We start from the raw sequence: 12,020 nt of genomic DNA on the forward strand, positions 1-12,020 counted from the left end.
TTTGATTCATAGTTTATTCATTTAGTTTTACTGCTGTGCACTGGATTCCTTTAGGACAACGACACTCCCTATTTTGCAAATTTTTTTGGGAGGGGACTTAAAGTCAAAGTAAATTTCTTGTCATATATGGGACACATAAGATGGGCCCCCAAAATTAGAGAGCGTAAAACCAGCCAAGTCAAGAAAAGAGGAAATGTTTTATTTAGGTAAAATTCTCAATTCAATGTGACATTACTAAATAATATAAGTGATCAAATAATCTAATACATTCAACATTGGAACATTTTCAACCACAAAAGCATTTGAGTTCATAGTAGCCATCAGGTTAAAATAACATTTCAAATGTTGGGTGAAGTGATATTAAAAATAAGGATGTTTGAAAAAAGCAGTGAGGTCATTATTAGTAACTTTACATTAGTAAAGGCTTCACTGCTGGGATGGAGGTCGTGGGATCGTATTCATCCTTTCTCCAAACACAGCAAGTGCACTTTATTCCAGAGCAGAGTTCTATTTTGGTCTCACCTGACCACATGACCCCCTCCCATACCTCCTCTGGATCATCCAGATGGTCAAGGGCAGATTTCAGACGTGTGGACGTGTGCAGGCTTGAGCAGGGGGGACCTGCAGGGTTTTAGCCCATGACGGTGTAGTGCGTTGCTAATGGTAACCTTTGAGACTGTGGTCCCAGCTCTCTTCAGGTCGTTAAGCAGGTCCTCCTCTGTGGTTCTGGTCTGATTCCTCACCTTTCTTATCACCATTGGTTCTCTACGAGGTGAGAGCTTGCATGATTCCCCAGACTGGGGTTTCAATTTGGTGGACAATTTATGAGACCAGAATTGTTTCTGGTTGCTCGGTGATCAAATACTTATTTCGTGCAATAAAATACATTTTTATTTCAAAATCATACAATGTGATTTTCCAAACAATAAATTTTTTGATTCTGTTTTTCACAGTTGAAGAATACCTACTATGGAATTTACTGATGTCTCCATTCTGTGTAAGTGGGAAAACTTGCAAAATTGGCTATGTTTATTTTCCTGTCTTTAATATTAAACTTTCAAGCCAGAGCACAGCTCATTTCTAATTAATGAGAGGAGTGATGTCAACATGTAGTGTTTAATAATTCAGATGCAGTATTGTGTCTCACATTTAGAACATTTACGTTAATCACACAGTGGAACGAGAGAGAGAAACCAAAACATGCAGCCATCACAGAGATGACACTGTGTCTAATATCAATTTTTATGTCAACACACTGAGTCAGAAATGGCTAATTCTCACTAATTCAATCAATGTCAAGCTAAAGAGTGGTAGAATCTAGAAGTCTGGATCAATAAACTAATCTTATGTTGTCCTGCAACGGCATGGTGGCTCATCATTCAGGGCTGCAGAACACATGATGGACCAGGATTAATCGTTCCCGCCACAGAGGTAGAGCAAAGCCTTCTGATAGTCTCCACTTGTATCTTCCTGCAACAAACAGCAGAGTCATCCTCAGTTCATTCAGTTTAGAAAATTCAGATTGCTTTGGCCTGAGTTTAAACTGCAGTACCAATCATATCCACTAGGATCACCCAGCATATATTAAATGCAGTCCTCTATGTCACTCAAAAATACCACCATGGAATATAAATACTATTAAAATTGAGCCAATTGAAATATTTACTCAAATCAAATATAAATGAAAGGAGAGAGAAATCCTATATCAGTTCATATATATTTTCACTGGGTTTATTTCAAGGTTCGATTATAATGACTTATTTATCTATTCGATATTATCCATTTGGGAGTTCCACAGGAGGATGGTAATAACTGCCAGAACATCTGGCTCCAGGGGAAGATATTGACTTGAGTGTGTGTGTGTGTGTGTGTGTGTGTGAGAGAGAGAGAGAGAGAGACAGAGAGAGAGAGAGAGAGAGAGAGAGAGAGAGAGAGGGAAGGAAGCATTTGGTGAAAAGATGTTAAGAATAAATCTAACCGATGCTGCACAGCCTATAGGGTCGTGCAGAGGACCTGCACCTCTCATTAGTCAGTGAATAAACTACACTCACAACGATGCTTTACTCTGAACTAATGCTGAAAAGTCAAACTTTAACTGTCTCCATTTGTGCTGTACCTGGATTGTGGTGTAGAGAGACACTCCATACTTCTTTTGGAAGCTGGCCCTGATATCCAGCATGTCCAGCTCACTCCTGGACACCATCGTCCTCATCAGGGTGCTGTCATCGGTTCCAGCGCGCTGAGCAGAGGAACACAGTCAACACCTGCAGATGGTGAGCTGTGAACGCGTGCTGAAATCAGCAGCTGTTACACATGCAGCTGCATTTGTTTTCCCAGGAGCGCTTCATCGATTTTAGAGGTTTGAAGTGCACGTTTGTCACACTTTGGTCAATCAAAATAAAATTATAGAAGAGGCATGTTGCCATTCACACAAAAGACACAACGTTAATATTCATGACACCATGCTACCACTTAAACACCTAAAGTTCATTGTAAATACATCCCAAGGACTGAAGGCTCCACCCCGGAGACCAAACATCCTGTTGCTATGCCTTACAAGGCAGAGCTCACCTATCTACATCTCTCTTCTAATGTTGTGGGTGATCAATCATCACTGCTTTACCAAACACATACAATTCTGTCACCTACCCTCATAGATTTATACAGAACCTCAGCAAAGTAATCTGGAACACTCCTGACACATTTCACTGTGGAGACAAAAGGACTAAAATCAGCAACTAACCGAAGCTTAGTTATGTTTGACTGGATGCATTAAACACTCAGAAGACGTACAGACAGCCAGCAGTAGGTTCTCCAGATTTCCAGTGGTCTCTCCTTCGATGCTGTCCTCGATATCGGAGCCATAGAGCTTCTTGTAGGTGTCGAACACTGTGGGGAAGAGGAGGCAAAGGTGGCAACATTGTGCCTTGTCTGATCAACTTTTAAAACCCGTCAGAACGGTTCGCATGATGTGAAGGACTTTGACGGGTTGCTGGCTGCATCCACCCAAAGACAAATGACATATTCATGACCAGAGCAGACGACTGCACCAGGACAAAGGAGCTGTCAGATGTTCACCTTTCCTCAGATGCTCTTCACTCCTGTTGCCAATGATTTTGATTAAAGTTTCCTCGTCGGTGCCAAACTTGCCTTCACCAGCAGCAAACAGGTCCTGTAATGGCAGAGAAACGCACGTAGGTGTGCAGACCTGAATCACTGGAACAGAAGCAGCAACTAAACATTGCTGATGTTGTCCTGCACAGAAATCTGACCTCCTGGGAGTTTACTATTGGTTAGATTTGCTCATTTACCTTTCAGCGACCTTTGAATTGCAAAAATGGTTAATAGAAATTGAAAAAAGGGTCCATCTTGAAATTAATTTGTCCTTATGCCTCTTCCCTGGCCCTGCCCTTCCACTTTTAGTAACAGTGAGCGAGCAAATACAATTACACATTTAGTGTGCCGACATTTAAAAGCCACATCTGGAAAAATATGACCTATTGCACAAAATACGTGGGGTGAGGTTAATAGAGTAAGAAACCAATATCCAATGCAGTTTTTTCATTAAAAGCAAGTGGAACAAATTGAATTTAAAAAATGTAATCAATGAAAATTTGTGTTTTTAACACCAAGCTAGGCAAAACGAGCACATGATTACGCATCACGCAATAGGATATAATTACTGTGGCATACTGAGCATAAAGCCCTGTAGTTAATACTTTTAGTTTAGGACCTAATCAAAGAAAATTTACATAAATAAAAGCAAATAATTGAAATGTATAACTACAGAGGCCGGATTTCTTTTGACCAGCCCAAAATTCACTGCACCAATGTTTACTCACCATGACTGGAATAAACAGAAAAATCCCAATTAGTGTTGACAATAGCATGAAATATCTGCCTTTCCCTGTTTTTTAATGCTTTGTTTTTCTCACCTAATCTACTGGGAGGAGGAAACAGTGAGTCGGTAATTTAGTCAATGCTGAGTGTACAAAAGACTTTTAGCATAAAGAACCTATAGCAGTCAAATAAAGAAAACTTCCCCAAACACGCAAAGATAAATGATACCAATTAAAATATATGGGCTAAAAACAAGACATAAATGAGGCTTGATTGTGGCTGCTGGGCACTCATAGGTACCACTACACATCTTGTTTGTTTAAATGTTTCAAGAAATTGTTCTTATTTGTATTTGTTTTGTACTTGGCTGTAAGGTTGGTTCTCTTTTGTGGTCGCAGAAGCTTCCAAATGAGTTTCAATCCTTTGGAAGCTGGAGGAAGGAGGATAAATGGGGAGAAACTCTGAATTTGATAAGAGACCGAAGACCACTCTTGCATATGCGTCCAGCACTACAGTACGGTTTGTATGAAGCCTGGAAGCGAACTTGTTTTTAAAATTTCAGACCTTGCACTTTATTGTGTCTTACCTTAGCATCTTTCTCTATCTTCTTCTCATCTACTTCTTTCTCCCTGCTCCCCTTCAGGGCCAGAGAAATAATCAAGGCAGGAAAAACACAAGCAGGTTGAAAGAAGAGGAGAAAAAAGAGTCAATGTGAATAAGAACAAGCTGTACCCCCCTAACCAGCCCACACTCCCTCTTAAACCCCCCAAGATTACATTTGCTGAATATCCTGGAAATACCCGGATTACTTTTCTGTCTGCACAACAAAACACAACCAAGAATCGACCTCCTGGGTGTTGTGTGGTGTCACTTTCTCCATTCCGCACTTAAACCTCTGGTGATTCGTAACAGCAGCACCAGAGACTCTCATTATCTACAAACAGCGCGGCTGCACCTCTTTTTTATCTTCTGTACCTGCAGCAGGATCACCAGCAGTTTCTGATAGTACCCAGAGGTGTCGCCGCAGATGTCTTTCTCCAGCTTGGCACCGAACTCTGGAAGGAAGAAGAGCAGGCGGCTGCTTACACTGTGAGTTCCACACAGGTAATGGCTGCAGTCCGAAGCAGGCCGCCCTTTGTGTGTCGGGAGGATCTCCAACGGCAGCGTGGTCTTCTCTGCCGTGCAGATCAAATAAACTGGCCTTTGAAACCTCGGTGCCTTTGATGTCATGCACTGTTGTCATGCACATGCTTGACTGAGACAGGCATGAGTATTATTCAAATAGAACAAATTTAGTTTACAGCAGACCATCAACTAATCTGTGGTCGCAACAGATTTAAATGGTCTTTAAAAAAGGCAGAAGTGAGAAATGAAACCTAAGCAGTGGTTAAAAGCAAAACAACAGTCGGTGGTTTAATCGACATTCGCGATCCACTTTACGCTAATTGTACAAGACCTAAGGGGATGTTATAGTTACATTTGGGTGCAGCTCTAATCCAGTTATAGTACCATTACATACCCGCTGAGTTTTCATCAGACCGAGGGTTTTGCATTTAAAGCCCTTTTGTGTCTGTTTTCCACAAATTGTGCATCCCCCACAATGATAAACCGCACCACTGGGAGCCTTCGACAGCTTTTCCCCACAACATAAATGTGAGCTCTGGTAAAAGTTACATTCTCTAGCCCATCAGCCATTAAAGTTTATTTTTATTTGTGACAATATTGAAGTATTAATTCAACAGGGCCGCGTGCACGCAGAGCTGCTTCAGGCCAATACAACCAAAATGAAATGTAAGTTTGTCCTCTCTCAGTGGAATGAATCACCTTTCTTGTACACTTTGATGATATCTTTAATCTGGTCGCCCGTCCTGGAGGCCAGGATTTCAATCAGCGCGTCGTCATCAGTGCCGGCGCCCTGGGACGCAGACACAAGGGGATAAATGAAGGTATGTGAGGCAACAGGTGTGGCAGCATTTTCTTATATAATCATATCTATTTCAGGGTTTGTAAAGATCAATGAGTCCATACATCATTTAAAAAGAATGACGGTATTAATCATCTAAATTATAATTATAACTGTGTTTGTTTTTTCCCCAAACTCTGTTCAAACGAATATAACAAAATAATTCTAAAACAAACGGCATTATCTTTTAACATGAACAAATGATGCATCCCCACATATGTCATGCTGTACCTCGAGGAAGTGGAATTTAATAAATAACTCTTCTGTCTCCAGGTTTTAATCTGCTCTCAGAAGCCATCTTTGATGTGAAGCAACGATAATATTGTATTGTGTAATATTGCTGAAGAACATGCAAAACAAACAGACCAAAAAAAAAAGCCCTGACCTTTAGTAGATATGAAGCAGATGCAGGGAAAGGCAGCATTAGCCAACTACTGAAAATAACAAGACCCAGACCACCGATTCAGGATGCGGAGCGCCCTGGCAGCCCTGTGACTCCCGACGGTGTTCACCCACTAAAGCTTTCAGGCAGCTTTGGTGAATCCTGTATCGTTGTGATTATCTTAAGCTCCAAATTCAAGAGTGACTTTCCTATTATTTGAATTTTCAATGTGCAGCTTTGAACGTGTCACAATGCGACACAGCTCACAGAAAACTGAGGCGCATGAAGGTGACAGATGTGCTTACTGCCACACTGAAGAGAAAGGATCCATCACTCTTGATTTGCCTGCCGTGCGCTCTGTAATTGAAATTAGGCTCCACGAGAATTGTCTTTTATCACTGGCAACTCATTACACTGAGTCAGTCAGCTCAGTGGAGTGAACAGATTTAAAGACCTTGATCCAAACAACCGTGAGTGGGGGTTGAGCTGCTCAGCTGAATATTTCCCCTCAAAATGACGCCACGATGTGCAACCGTAGAGAAAAATGTAAAAGACGAAGCCCATCTGGGTTGTGCCGAGCATCTGATGAAGCGTTCAGCTGTTACCTTCAGAGCCTTGTGCAGTTGGGAAGCATCATATTCGATGGGCGGAGTCATTAAGGCCACAATCAGACTCTCCAACAGGCCGCCGAGCTCCGATTTCAGCGCGCTTACCAAGTCCTGGTGATTCATAATTAAAAAAACAATACTAATTTGATTTGGAATGACCTTTGCATTGTTTATTTGAATATATAGCAAACATATCTGCAATATATCTGTGTATGCAATGGTCACGCAATAAACTGTTAAAAGACAGACGAATAAAATCCACATGAGCAATTCGAAGATTAGATTTCTGGGTTATGAGATCAGTGTTTCTCATGTTGGCACCACCAATCCAGACTGCGATTGAAGCTACTGCACTTGCAATAAAAGTAAATGGGCTTGTTTATTTCCTCGCTCAGCTTGAACGCTGTCAATTTTGGCGGCATCTTCACCGCTCCTTGTAATTCTCTGATGCCTCGGGTGCCTTCTACTACTTCAGAAAGCAGTTTCATTCGCCGGGATGTTTGTCAGCAACCTGCAGGAATCAAATTAACTGGCTTTTAATCCACAGGTGGTCATAAAATAACCTGACAGCATGATGGAACAGAGGTGGCCAGAGAGAATAAAATGAATCCCATTAAGCCTCCTCAGCTGTATTCTGACCTGAGGGGACTGAAAATGCGCACGAGTGATTTGCGCTATGATTTTATGATATGACAGCACATTGTGGCGTTCACGACTACTATCAAACATCAGTGGAGCTGCTGAGCTCCACTCTTAAGACGAATACGATGCTTCCTGTGGTCTGGCACTACTAATATCTCATTTGTATTCCTAAACCAACACCTCTCACAAGACATAACTGAGGGTTATTGGGGTTATTAAACAGATCTTTCAGGCTTTTGTTTTCAGCAACGTCTGTGTGCATGCATGTTTAGCTAAATATTATATATTTCACCTCTACTGATCTCAAACGGAGAGAAAATATCTTTGGGGAGGAACAGAAAACAACTCACTGAAACTGTAAGAACATGTTCAAACTTTTTTTGTTAACCTGCAAGGCTGATAGATGTCGGTTCTATTGATTTGTTGCAAAAATACATTAATTACCGTATTTGCATTCTGACAAACCCTGAAAAACCTACGCTAACACAATCGCTGTGGCTCTCTCTTCTGCTCTTTATTCCCTCCAAAAACAATGTTCGACTGGACCGTCGGCTGTTTCTGATTGGCCTAATATACAATTAACATTTTATGTATCAGTTGTTCTGGTTGCAAACATGGGCTCTAGGCCATGATTTATCCATTAACACACCCCCGTCTGTTTGTTCTTTGGTGAAGGAAACACAATTTATCATGTAGACAGCTCCAGAGAAAGCTCGTCTGCATCAGTAAAGGTCAACACTAATGTCTCAAAAATGTTAGCTTCCCTTTTTCTTTCACTTTCTGCACCTTTTGGCTCACTCTGTAAAAAAAAAAACAGCAGAAGAGAGAAAGTCCAGTGGGGACTGATGTGACCTGTTACCGTCTCTGTTGAACGGCCGATTGTCAACAGCTCTCTGTTCACCGACGCTCTCCTCACCTTTCCGTAGGTCTTTTTATACGCTGCCTTAATTTGTTGGCGCTGATCGTTGCTGCGGGAGCTCAGGAGCATGAGGATCGCATCTTCATCTGTGCCTGCACAACAAGTCAAACAGAGGAGAGCGAGGTAGATATGAGCCCTGTAATCTGAGATTTATTTATTCTTATCTTTTCCCTTCTATGTAACACCACGATACCAAACTGTCATCAGTCTATCCAGGCTATCTGTGCTCCTGGGTTTTGACAAGCTGGTGTAAAAGTTTGAGATGAATGTAAGACCTCATATTAAAGCTTCCGTTTATTGTATTTAGCTCTTATTTATCTCTGCGTTCAGATTTACACCCTCACTTGTTCTCAGTGTCAGTTTTTACTAAAGACTGTCAGAAATAATGAAAGAATTTGAAATATCTTGTGTAGTGTCAAAGATCTGTTTCTTTTCAACCTTCATCAAATTTTAACAGCCTATCAGACAGATAGATGTGATAACAGTGCCATCAGAGAACTGACCTATTCCCTTCATGGCTTTATGAAGGAACTCGGCATCTTGTTTGGCATTGAAATTGACAAATGGTTTCACGCTGCCTCTGTACGCCTGCAGGAGGAGAGAGAAACAATATATATATTTAATTATATTTATATAAATCTATATTTGGGAATTTAGGATGAAGGCTCCTATCTACTTCTATCCAAATATGAAGTTATAGTCTTTCTTCCAGGAAAATAATCTTCATTGGACTTAAATGTGGTGGTTCTATGTAACGTACCTCATTTGTTTTCGAAAATAGCACAGTGGAAAACGCAATAAAACACCTGCTCCGTCTCTGGTCGTCCTCTGGGCAGGTGTGGAACACAAAAGAATATTGGCTCTTTCACATCCTCATTGGGTGTTTGTTTTTATCATTTCCGCGACATAAAACTGCTTTTCAGCTTGATGCTTCTCTTTAGACGACGCACTTGTTTCCCTGCAATCAGGGGTTGTTTTTATCGCACATTGGCTGACATTAGGGCTCGTCATTAAGACTCCACTCCCAAGGAGGTCTCACCACTACAGTATGTAACAGCACACGCATGACTGGTAGCGTGGATGGATGGCAGCACCTTTACAAGCAAGCTACCAAAATCCTCACAGCAGCAGTACGTTGGTATACAGCATACTGCATGCATCTTATGTGTAATAAAAAAGTCATCCCCCCCCCCCCTTTCTTCTAAATGCAGGTCAACTGGAGACTGGGGCTTAGCCTATTTTAGAATGAGAATGCCCAATAATTCAGAAAATCAATGTTTTCCTTCCTGTAGCTCAAAGCTTTGACTTTAGTTTCTACCTATTTGCATATTTAACAATGCTGTTTTCACATTTTTATTTCAGTTGTTCTCTGCTGATTTTAAGTGCCATTCCCCATTCGAGACTATCGAGCAATATGTTGATGAAATGTGAGTTGGTGTATCCTGTCACTGAGAACATGACATCAACAGAGCAGTGTTCCTTGTACTCCAGCCTGGTAATTGACAGGTCCTTGTTATTTTATATCAACACTATGAAAACACTGACAATGATAAAAATGAAATTTTCATGAAATATAAATAAAAACAGAAAGCGGTAAATAGAGAAGCAATTACTCCACCATCATCGCTGAGGCAATGACAGATAATAACAAGGGATATATTTACTACATTTCAGTCTCTAGGAAAACAAATTTGCAGATTCCTTTGGCCCCTGTAGTGGCACGCTGAATGGCAGCAGTCCTGTCTCACATCAAATAATTCATGATTTTTCATAATTATATACTGCGTTATTAATAGGTCCCAGTTTGCACGTTGAAGTGAAGAAAATACTGAATCACAAATTAGTGTCTGTTCCATCTGAGTGACTTGGTACAGGAAGTCGCTTCAGGCTGGAAGCTTGTTTGGCTCTTGATGAGCCTGTCAGCAGCCTCGGCCATTAGCATATAATTGTGTGAGTGTGTGTATGGGTGCGTGTGTGAACGTGGCAACTATTTTAATGTTGTTAACAATTAAGTCAACTGGAAAAGTGTCACATAAATGTAGCCAGTTTATCAGGCATCATTGTCTCCTGGCTGCCCTTTGAAGAAACAGTAACCTGCCAATGACACAGCTGACACACGTACCTGCAGTTTCCGTGCTCACAGTAATACAATACAGGACAAATTAGACCAGCCAACAGTGACACTTGAGTACTGGCCACCACTTTATATCTTAACTCCATTCATTCTCACCGGAGAGCGTTAACTCTGTCACGGGAAATTATATATATATAAAGTGAAGATGCCTTTTTACTTTTGTGTGTTTTCCAAAGGTGTCTCTTCACAGTAAGTGAGGAATCATCCAGAGGTCAGTGTGACTGTGCACATAAAGGCTTTAAAAAAAGCAGCCACGGTCATGTGCAATGAGGATCTAGCGTTGACAGGTTTTATTGTGATGCATATAATCTAAGACTGATCATGCAGGATGGGTCCCAGTGTGCCATGAAGAGGCAGTGGCCTTTTAAAAGTCAAGGCACACTTCACTACACAAACACTGTCTCTGTGTGACATTCTGGTGTTTGCATTTGAAAAGCAAAGAAAGGAAAGACTTACCATTATTATTGTTGAAGGGAGACTGTCAAAACTGGCAAGACAAGGTGCAAAATACAAAATTCTCAGGTCAATTCAGTTCATTTGTCCAGTTAGTAGCTGTGAGAACATCAATGAAAACGTCTCACCCAGCAGGAGTGGTTCCTCTCTCTGGCAGGTGATCTGTGGCTCAGGTAACCCCCCCATCAGAGAATATATGTGCTCAGATGTTCACCCTCCCCCTGGACGCACACAAGTCCTGACCTCATTTAGTTCAGCTATTGACTTCAGAATAAAGAATGTCACCAAATGTCACCGTGATTAGTTGTTAATCCTGCAAATAGCTGTTTCTAATCACTATTTTTCTGAGACTGTAGATGTGTAACTGTAGAGCTCATTGGTATAAAAGCTCACATATACCCGGCTTCTTATTTATAAGTTATTACTTATGATTGCCTTTAGCCGGGATTTCTGTCCTACCAGGTAGACAACACTTTTACCGGATATTCCACAGCATTTTCTGCCTGGCAGGACAAAAAACGGGGTAGGATCCTCAAGGACTGGATGTGGGCACCCCTGATTTAGCCTGATAAGTATCAGAACTATCGAAGCTAGACTGTATACATGCAGAGCAAAAGGAACTTAAAATGAAAAATTGAACCTTATTACTATTTAAAAAAAACAACTAAAGTAATCAATATGTTTAAGACAGTGTGTTCTCTCTTTTTTCCACTATAATATTCCTTGCGTGTCTCAATAGTTTCCTTTTCATCGTGTTTGAAGATAAAAAATACAACTTTCCAGTGTTCTGAGGAGAGGAACTGGAGATGCTCGGCGCTGATGGGAGAGTTGGGAATAACAAAGAGAGTCGCCAAGGTGTAGCTCACATGTCATCTTTGCTGTCTTCATCTCCGCAAACCTTTAATTAAAGTGAACACTTGCAAGGCGACAGGAGTGTGAACACCATCTCTGGCTGCTATCCGATTGCAGACACCGGCTGTTTTTCCTTTCACGGCCTCCTGGACTGACAGAGCCAGATCCAACAGCTAATGAGGAGCTCATACAATTAGAGGAAGACTGTTTCCATTCCACCAGCACCA

The 12,020-nt window shown here is 41.2% G+C and overlaps 1 protein-coding gene and 1 long non-coding RNA gene across 2 annotated transcripts; one reads left to right on the forward strand and one right to left on the reverse strand.

Moving 5' to 3' along the window:
* Positions 1-1,098: 1,098 nt before the first annotated feature.
* On the reverse strand, positions 1,099-11,104 carry anxa5a (annexin A5a). The gene is made up of 13 exons (XM_011610983.2): positions 11,070-11,104; positions 10,945-10,975; positions 8,858-8,942; positions 8,352-8,446; positions 6,791-6,904; positions 5,665-5,755; positions 4,816-4,895; positions 4,427-4,477; positions 3,079-3,172; positions 2,794-2,889; positions 2,650-2,708; positions 2,117-2,239; positions 1,099-1,470 (listed from the first exon to the last, which is right to left on the reverse strand). Exons 2-13 carry the CDS (start codon positions 10,945-10,947, stop codon positions 1,411-1,413), a joined length of 951 nt encoding a protein of 316 aa, XP_011609285.1. The 5' UTR covers positions 10,948-10,975; positions 11,070-11,104; the 3' UTR covers positions 1,099-1,410.
* Positions 5,367-8,647, forward strand: LOC115252484 (uncharacterized). Its single transcript, XR_003890898.1, has 5 exons — positions 5,367-5,493; positions 5,583-5,631; positions 5,715-5,786; positions 8,362-8,477; positions 8,562-8,647. It is a non-coding gene; the product is annotated as an uncharacterized lncRNA (long non-coding RNA).
* Positions 11,105-12,020: the final 916 nt, after the last annotated feature.

This window comes from Takifugu rubripes, chromosome 14 (genome assembly GCF_901000725.2).
Source record: "Takifugu rubripes chromosome 14, fTakRub1.2, whole genome shotgun sequence".
NCBI classification, from domain to species: domain Eukaryota; kingdom Metazoa; phylum Chordata; class Actinopteri; order Tetraodontiformes; family Tetraodontidae; genus Takifugu; species Takifugu rubripes.